We start from the raw sequence: 10,420 nt of genomic DNA, 5'->3' as shown, positions 1-10,420 counted from the left end.
CTGTCGCCCTTGCTCTACTTGTTTGTAAATGCCGTCTTAACAAACTATAATTTAAGTCCGACAGCCAATGAGGTTTCGAGTAAGTACTATCAGAAATACTTTACGAAGGTCTATCAAGATCTCAAGGGAATCAAAGCGAGTGAGAAGGAACCAGTGATGAGTATTTTCGAGCAGCTGTTAGATGGTCGTGAAATTTAGTTGGATTTGTTTATTAAGCTTTTGTATCATTTCGGTATTGCGACATCATCAGGTGCGAGAGAGAGCAAGAACAATATCAATATGAAGGCCATTACAAAGACAAATGGGAAGACAAATGCGAATAATACGATTAATGTGAATAATGCGAATAATAATGCGAAGAGCAAAGCGAAAGAGAGTAAAGAGAATGCTCCCGATTGTAAGATGATTGAAGAATAGAATTGTCTGTTGTTGAATCTCGAAGATGCGTCCGTATTCCTGGATGTTATATCGGTACAGCTGTCCCTCATTTTAGAGGATTATTTTAGCGATGTAGAAATTGGCAACTTCATTGATGAGCTCAAAGTTAATGCCTCGAATGCAATGAACATATGCGGTAATAACCGGAAAAGTTAGGCATAACATTTGAGCAATCAAACCCATGTAACCTTTAATCGTCACCCTAATGCCCATCACAGCTACAATCCGAGCAATGGTCTGAATTAGAATCGCAATGAGAAGATTCCAATTTGTCTGCTTATGCTCAAGATTTTTAAATCCCTAAAGACAAAAAAAAGCGCCCTCAAAAAGCGTTTCTCAAAGGTGCTCTAATTGATCGGCGCAACAGACTAAAGCTAATACATTCTGTTCAATGACTTCCTTTATTTGTTAGAAGTGCTCCCCATCGAGAAATCCATAAAGAAGAAACTGACATACCAATGCTCTTTCTATTTGGTACATTGGCAAAATAAACAGCCAAGCATCCCTTACGACCGCATACTGTTCCTACTCTAAGCCGCGAAATTCCTGAATAATATCCCACAGTAATACAGTTCGAATGGACCAATGCTATGTGCGTCGTCAATTCTGTTAGAATACTTCATGCTGAAGATACAAGATGATGCAGAACTGATGAAAATATATGAGATGTTACAGGAGAACCCGTCATTCATTTCTGAGGCCATCTATAAGATATTCTATCGAGTGCCAAATTTCATATATACGCTGACTGAAGGACTTAAGGTTTCGTTGAAGAGCAATCACTACGAAAGTCGGAAGAATACCATTATGCTCATTATGTTCTATCAGATCATCATTGCTCAATAGATTGAGAGGATCTATTGTTCGGGGGTGTTGGGGATATTGGAGGCTGCGGCTGGTTTGCTTCCGATTTGAGCAGTGTCATCAGTATGAGTATCAGCTAAGCAATAAAATAGTATGAGTATAGTAAAGGAAGGGGAATGATCTGTAAACATTGTTTAGTGATTATAATTTGATGTCATATTTAATATTCATGGAGTTGCCGATATTTAGACATTAATGCGATTGCGATTATGAAGCAACATTGGCATCCTTACATTTTCATTTTGAAATCCAAATACCCATATACATATACATACACATCTCTTATATTTTATATCTTAAACATCAGATCGTAAACAAATGGCCTTACAACCCAAAACCCCCTCCCATTCCCAACCCCACAAAAACTAACCCAACCAACACTCACATCCCCTCCACAACTAATTCGATGGTAAGAGTCTCCTTATTTCATAGGCTTATACGGCTACATCGAGAATCTCCGCAAATCTATTCAAAGATGCTCAGAGTAAATCCGCAAATAGAATGATTTCGCCAAATAAACAATATTCAATATCGCCATGCATTTCGGATTGCGCGGACTCCAAAACAAATAAAAAATAACATAAAGTAAGCTATTTAATACGCAGAAATGAAATAAAATGGGATAATCATGTTCGATGGGGGAAACTAACTATCGCATTCTCACTCCAATGGCAATGTCAGCTTAAACATGAACAACAGTATGAACAACAATGGCAATACAAATATCAATGCAAGGAACACAAACAACTTCAACTCAATGACCTCAATGACCTCAATGACAAACAATGGCATAAACAGTAGCTATGCTTCTCATTCAATTAGCGCAATAAATCCCAAAAACAATAACAATCATCATAACTATGTGAACAGCAATGGACTAAACAATGGAATGAGTAATGCCCAAAAAGATAAGAATAAAGAAAGACGCCGCAAATCGAGGCTTGATTAATAAATGATGAAGTTTGAACAAATCAGGAAAAGGATTAATCAGGAAAATTCGGAGGTTAATGGTATTCATAAATAAGTTGGGAATGAGGGTAAGTAGTGATGGAATGTATATGGACACACTTATTCTGTATTAGAATTATTATGTGATGTGTTTATGGGTTTATGCGGTAAATTGTATGATAACTGCATTACATCATTAAGCTTCACAGATCGTATCAGCATCTTTTCTCTTTCCTTTATTAGAATTATTCAAAAACACACCCACCCCAATGCGCGGACCTATCATATCTATCTATGAATACAGTAATTAATGACCCATATAAGGCATATTTAAAAATAATGAAATCGGGACGGAGCTAGTAGCTGGATTTCGTCTTAGTAAACCTGCTGGCCCATACAGGCACTAAGCCTAGCTGGTAGCTCGCATTGTAACATCGCAAAATGCACTCCGCAGCAGGCACAGAAAAAGGTGAGCTGATGTCGAAGAATGCACTCAAGCTTGACACCCACAACTTCAAAAAGTATGGATCAGGAGTCCTTCTCTACTTTAGTTTCCTCGAAATGCTCTTCTACACTTTCGTACTAATTTCTGTAATCTCTCTCCCTGCCTTCCTATGCAATCTGAAGGGTAATGGACTCGATATCTACGGCGAAAACTCTTTTGTTAAATCGATCATGAAGGGCACTCTCGCAAACCAAAGATACGAATAATTCGAGAAAGTGCATTCAGATTCGAAGATTTATACGGATATTCAGGTCAGTCATACAATTATTGTGGTATCCGATATCGTGGCCTCATTTGCTTTTTTGGGGTTCTTGGTGTTGTGGAGGATTAAATCTGATGAGATTGTAGAACAGCAACTAACCTAAGACGCACTCCCTTCGTACTATACCTTAGAGGTTAAGAATCTCCCTGAAAGCTACACAGAGTAATCAATGATCCAGCACTTCGAAAGACTTGGAGGTGAAGTGGCACAAATTGCAACAGTCTATGATTATTAAAATATACTGAATGAAATAAGAAACTTCATCGGTCTCACTGAATAGTATTCGGTTGCCACACCCGAGGCCAAGGATAGGATATATGAAGAAGCAGCTGCAGTGTATTTGAAGATCAAAGAAATAAGCCGTGAGAAGACTCCGAAGCCTGTCATCTCGATAATCACATTCGAAGATATGATTATCAAGCAGAAGATCAGGGACATCTATAAATACAGAATCTGCCCAAGATAACTGAAGTATAAATAAAAAATGTTGAAGGTCAGCAGTTGTAAAATCGAGCCATCGAGCATACTATGGGAGAACTTCCACCTTAAGTTAACAGTAGAGATCCGCCAGGGAATATTCATTTATGCGTTTTTGGCATTAATTCTGTTGGCGACTTTAGTGGCATTGTTTCTGGTCAATGCTCGGTCCACCAACGTGATCTAAAACCAAAAGCGAGTGATCGACAATATTGATCACAACAAAAAATTCACTTATGAGTAGGCAGTGTCAGATGGTAGCATATCTGCAATTTTGAACTTTTGCTCTAAGCTTGACTATCAGACTTCGCTGCTGAAATACGGAAAGTTCTGCACAGCCTACTTTGATAGCTATAAGCTGAAAATCGGATGGTCCTTACTCGTAGCTTCTTTAGTCGTCACCATAAACATCCTCTGCAATAAGATAATCTACGAGCTTGCTAACTACCGCCGCTATAAGAACAAAACAGAGAAGAGCAGATTTCTCATCCTCAACATCTTCATCCTTTATTTCATCAATAGCGCGCTACTTATTATGCTGATCCGATTATAGATCAACGGATACTCCTTGGGTAAGCTCTTCACCTCCGTTTTCAATCTGCCGAGTGAGCAGTTCAGCATTGAATCCTATGATGATTTTAATAGGAAGTGGTATATGAATATTGCAAGCCAGATCCTCATGATACATGCTCTGTCTCTTATATTGAGTCCTTTCATTCAGTTGGTGTTCGGATGGGTTCAGTTTAAGCTGCGGTTCTACATGGCGCGACGGGCCAAGACCCAGAAATAAATGAATGAGACCTTAAAAGACACATAATTCGATTTCGAAACATTCTATGCTATGACTCTAAACTCCTGCTTCTTCACGATGTTCTATGCCAATGCGATGCCAATTCTGTACATTTTGGCCTCATTCGCCTTTTTCTCGATCTATGTGGCCAGCTTCATTGTCTTCAAATACTACTCCTGCAAGCCGATGATGTTCAACCACGCCCTAAACCTCGTGATATCGAAGATCATGTGCGTGGCATTGGTTGTCCACCAATTAACGAGCATCCTCTATTTCTACACTGAGTAGATATTCCCATTATCACATGTTGACAATGATAGCTCTCTCAAGATACACCAACAGACCGTCAAGGGCATACATGCGAGTAAGTTCTCCAATGGCTTCGTGTTTGTCCTTCTAATGTCTTTGTTCATTGTTTTTGGGGTCAATTATAGTCGGGCTTGCAAAATTGGTAAGCACTTTTACTATAGGTATTTTAAACCCAAGAAGAAGCATGCTGTTCATAGCGGAGAAATTTAAATATCGGATCAGATGTCTGACGAGATCTTGCAAAGTAAAAAGGGACCGAAATTATTCCGATAGGTCTTTACAGACGAATCACACAGTTTGAATGATTACTCGTATTTGTCATCGTATAAGATGGAAATGAATCCTTTGTATTTGGACATTTGTTATACGATGGCAATTCTGAAAATGTTTCATCCTTATTTCGACTGTGCGCAGTCCTTCAGTGCAGTTGTCAATGACAAAATGACAAACAGCGCGAAAATGCTCGAAATTTAGAGGAATTTATCCAAAGCAAAATTGAGTATCAATTTGAAGAACGTCAAAGAAATAGATTAGCATAATGAAAGCCAGAGGGACTCGGAAAACATGGTGTCAGAAGTACTAACCGATGGCGAGCCCGACACATAGAGGCCATTGTGCGAAATTTGATATTATATTGGTTTACTAATTCATTACAATTCGAATCCACGTTGAATAAAACAATAATAAAGTAGGGATCACTGCATTTGGTTTGCATCAAAGGAAAGCTGCACAAAAGACACAACAATTGTATTATTCTAAAAATCAAATGATAATTGATTAGAGGGAGATTAGAGGGAGATTAGAGGTAGATTGCTGATATTGAAATAACCTAAAAATCAGACTTACTTTTGTCCTGTAATCTCCATAGTATGTCTGGCCCGGAGATTCTCTGGTAAGTTCCCTAAAATCCACTAATGTAATAATGCTTATTTGGATGTTATTCTCTTCTCTGGGTCCCACTCCAAGCATCCTTTCATAAAACTAATCAGACTCCTATCTTTGTTGCTCAATACTTTCTCCAATGGTCGGCTTCTTGGCAACCTGAGTTCGTTTGTTTTTGACTGCTCGATTTTGCATTCGTAGCTGCCTTTAATTTCGGTGAAGAATTTCCTCTTTCGGCTTGCCTTATCGAGCATGGAGTTTGGTGGCATACCCAACAATTGTATGAACATGAGCATAACCTAATTCTAATTCTCCCCTGGGAACAGCGGGTGTCCAGTCAATAGTTCGGCTACAACACATCCAAATGACCACATATCGATTGCCATAGTATATTTCATGCCTAGAATGACCTCCGGTGCGCGATAGAACCTACTCTGTATGTAGGTGTATATCTGTTTCTGTTCGAAGCACCCGCTACCGAAATCAATCAGCTTCAGCCCAGTCTTATTCTCTTACTTCAGCATGATGTTCTCTGGCTTAAGATCGCAGTGCACAACCGAATGTTTGCCCATGAACAGTAAAGCATTTAGGATTTGGATTGCAAATTTAACGATGATCTTCTCATTTGGTGGTATAAACTTATTGCCTCGCATGTATTCGTAGAGGTTTAGTTTCAGGAGCTCATAGCTGATGCAACAATGGCCTCGGAAAGTAAAAGAACCTTTGATTTTCACAATATTGCAATGCAATTCATCACTCTGTCGTAAGGTTTATAGTATTTATATTTAGACTTTGGATTGTTCGTTCAATTTCGGGAGATTCTTTATTATTTTTAAGGCTACTGTCTCATGTTTTTTGTGGTCCAAAGCTTTGTACACTTTACCGAATGCACCCTGCCCCAACTCTGAAAGTATTTCATATCGATATGCAATTGAGTCTTTTATCTTCACAACACAATTACCTTCGCTGTCCGTGAAATCTTTACGACTAAAAATGCGTCGGTTTGTGCTCTCATAGTATACGGGGTATTTCTTCATCTATTAAAGTTCGAGTTCTGTTGGTTTTGTGCTTAATCTGTTGTTTTGGGCAGCAGAAGTCGCATTATGTTTCTGTTAAGATACATATCTCTGCCTGGATCTTGCGTGCTACTATGGAATCCGCATTGAATGCTTATTCTGTCCTTCATATTTCTTGGGAGCAGATGTCAGTTACTGTGATTAGCTTGTCAGGCCACATGTCTTTATTTTAAACTTGGCCTTGGTCTGGTTTTTTGGAAGACTGTTATTGCTGTTCATGCGATTTTTGTTGTTCATGCCTATGCCTTTGTCAGTGCTATTCCATTTATCGTGACTCATTGCCATTTATATCCGCTGATTTACATCTATCTTCATCCCATTAATCTCATTCGTCCCATTCGTCTCATTCATCCCATTGATGAATGGATTTGTCCTTTCGACCATCTTCACATTGTCAAGCCTGATAAACCGATCCGTGGATGATCCTTCTCTATCTCTGCCCATATATTTGATTTTCCTGTATGTATTCGATCTGCCATTAATATTGCAAATCGAGGGAGGCGAACGCGCAGCCTCTGACTTAATGGGCTTATGATTCTCGATTAGCCTTCGTGGTTGTTTCGGTATTTGGTCACATTGTTGTATTTTATGTGTGAGTCTAAATTTGGATGGGGATTTGGACTGAATGCGTTAATTGCTCGTTATTTTGGAATCATTGGCATTGTGATGGGTGTTGACTCTGGCGGAGTAGCTGAAATTGTTATAAGCAGTCGAAGAGGGAGGTTTGATGTTCTGGAGCATCGACTGGATGAGCTGTATAATATATTTGTAGTTAGAGTTTGGGTCATTACTAACAATAATAGGAATAATATAAATAATAGGAATAATAACGGTACATGTATAAGTAAAACCATGCTCGATCGTATCAACCACATCAGTCCGTTATATGATTCCATTATCTTATTATGATCATACCTAATAGTTATCATAAATACCTAATAGTTATCTTACTCTTATTACATACATGCTATTCGATGAATTCTATAAGATGCAAACAGAAATATACTAAATACCCATAACATAGTTATAATCATAATCGTATTCATCAGCAAATAATGCACAATAATAATGACAATCACTAACTGCTCATAATCCTCCGCAAACTCGTTCTTCATCAGCCCATCCATAAAACTGGTCGGATTCGCTTCCAACTCATAACTAATAATAACACAAACACATTCAATATTCAAACCATCCGATAAATAGCACATCCCAAAATAATCAAAGATGGAGTTGTAAACTTCTATGGCTAGTTGATTAGGTTGCCTTATCAGGGTCTGACTACTTTGACTTTTATTGTGTTGTATGAGGTTATGTCTGCAAATGTTTAATCATGCTCACCTGTCAAAAGAAACAACAAAAGCCCGACAAAGAAGACTCTGAACAAGAACAGCTCATATTTAGCAGACAACTCAGAGTAATTAGTACAACATTGGGAACAGTTGGCATCCATAGAAGTTTCCAAAGAATAAACTGCCCAATTCTCAATCCGCAAGAACACCTTCCATTCTAAATAACACAAACTCAAATTGATTTGGTAAGCTTAACTCTATGACATTGACAATATCGATCATAATCCAAACTAATTCGAATAAGGCAAACGAATACACGAAGATTTCTCGGACTAAGAACTTAATCTGTCTCCACGCAAGAAAAATGCGAACTAAAACCATAAGTATTCGCCTAGGGACAGCAATCTGAAAACCAATGACGATTATGAGGAACCGTATGTCGGGCTTATGAGATTGGAAACACTATCAGAGAGAAAGTAATCGTCAAGGAGGTCAATTACCGATAGTGGGAATGAGAGGAAGTTCTGTAAACTCAACACTACATCTTCCTTTGTGACTAATCTGAAGAGAAATGGTTCATTCAAGAAAATATAGGGCTAATCTCAGAAGATAGAGAGCAAGCCTAACTCCGAACAAGAGCCTCACAAAATGAAGCAAACTTACAACGGCAAAATAAGTGAAGACTAAGGAAATGAGAGTCTTCGAAGAAACAATAATAAAGCAGTAACCAAGAATAAAGCAGGAAACAGTCAAAACAGGCATCAAAATCAGAACAAATCAAAAGATAAATCAAAAGGTAAATAGAAAGGTAAGAGCATCCTTAATAGCAATGCAAATAGCAATGCAAATAGCAACGGAAATAAACAAAATAATAAATAAAATATAACACACGAAACAAAAACAAATAAGTAAAAGTAAAATTGGAAATGCACGCCATAGATAAAGCAGAGCGCATGTCAAAGCAAATATATAAACATCACAATCAGGTCTATGATTGTAATCGGAGTTTTAGGAATCGGAGGTGGCTTAATTGGGGCTTTTATTTCTATTTTGTGACTATTTCTATTATTTCATGGGTTGAAAGAAGACTTCTTTGTGAACTTAGTTTGAACTTAGTTTCAACTGAGTGCATTTTCTATTTCTAATTACATAATGTGCATATAAATGTATAAATTCTTATATAATCATATAAATGAGTATATAGAAATGTGCGTATATATGATACTGACAGAGATCTCATCTATTACACCCCAAATACCGCAACTTCTCATAGATAACATTGACCAACATCATCCCCCATTTCCTCTCCGGTACCCCTTCCCTCTCATACACGACTAATGAATCAGCAACTTCCCGATCGCTCAGATACTTCTTGATCAAACTATACTATCTGAGAGATGCAGATATTTGTTGTTGTCTTTTGTAGATTGAGTTTTATCGATCGAATTTAGCGCAGGGTTGTTTGTTTGTGCGGGTGGTATGAAGTTTGTTGGTTATGCGTTCGCATTCGGGGGATAGGGAGTATCTTTTGTTGTTATTGTTGTTGTTGGGATTTTGGGTGCGATTGTTTAGATTATAAGTTCTGTTTTAGATGTAGCGGTTGGGAGAACTATTCCGCTGTGTGCTTGAATTCCTGGAGAAACTAATGCGTTTGCCGAATTTCGTGCGTTGATTCTGTTCATTCCTCAATTGTTCCAAGTATTTGGATTTGTTTGCTAGGAAAGTGTCTGTCTGGGTTTCAGGTTTATTGCTTCTGTCTGTTCTGTTTGTTCTATCTGTTCTGTTTGTGTTGGCCTTTGGTTGGAACTCTTTTAGGTTTATCCTCACTTTTGGGATACTTTATTTCGAATTTTATCTCGTTTGTGTGTGTTTGGGGATGTTTGGCTTTTCGAAGTGGATGTCCGACATGCTGGGCGGTTGCTATGATTATGCTATGAAGGATTAGATGGGTTTGAAGGGAGGAGTGTGTTTGTTGAAAGAAGAAAGAAATGGGGAAGATATTTATGTACGATGCTTATTTAGGGTTGCTCTTTGGGGGATTTAGGGAGTCTTTGGGCTAATGCCATTGGCTTTATATTGGAAGTTATGTTCATTGAGATGTGTGTTGTTCTCTGTTGCTATTCTTCTGCTTTAGTGCTAGTGCTAGTGCTAGTGTTAGTGTTAGTGTTTATTGTGGAGTCTTTATGTTATCTATCCATTGTCTTGTTTGAGTATAAACCCATTGACCATACTACCATCGACCATACTCCCTTCGATTATACTACCATCGACCATGTCCCCATGGTCTTCTGGCATATAATCATAGACCTGTGGGGAATGACTCCTCCAGCAGTCAATAGTGCCAATATTGATCTCTTCACTATGAACTCTGGAACTCTCAGGAGTTGACACCATGATGTACTCTTAGTTGTGGTTCAATGGACTGAAAGATGGTGAATGAATGTGATTACGAGTGGTGTACGCAGATTCGGCAAAGTTCTTCTCTGTTTTTTCTGTTCTTTATGTTCTTTCTGTTCTCTCTGTTCTTTCATGTTTTTTTGTTGTTGATTTTGATGGTACTTAATGCGGATTGTTATT

At 38.2% G+C, this 10,420-nt stretch overlaps 1 protein-coding gene across 1 annotated transcript; it reads right to left on the bottom strand.

Moving 5' to 3' along the window:
- Positions 1-5,780: 5,780 nt before the first annotated feature.
- Positions 5,781-7,709, bottom strand: LOC148298171 (dual specificity tyrosine-phosphorylation-regulated kinase 4-like; the record flags this gene model as incomplete). Its single annotated transcript, XM_088277074.1, has 3 exons — positions 5,781-5,933; positions 6,267-6,462; positions 7,635-7,709. Coding segments are annotated over 3 exons (424 nt in total), but the record flags the coding sequence as incomplete, so codon positions are not given.
- Between the last annotated feature and the right edge of the window lie 2,711 nt (positions 7,710-10,420).

This window comes from Brachycentrus maculatus, unplaced genomic scaffold (genome assembly GCF_059751285.1).
Source record: "Brachycentrus maculatus isolate JH-2025_06_01 unplaced genomic scaffold, ASM5975128v1 h1tg002431l, whole genome shotgun sequence".
NCBI lineage: Eukaryota > Metazoa > Arthropoda > Insecta > Trichoptera > Brachycentridae > Brachycentrus > Brachycentrus maculatus.
Note: the sequence above shows the minus strand (reverse complement) of the source record. Positions and strands in the feature narration are given on the sequence as shown.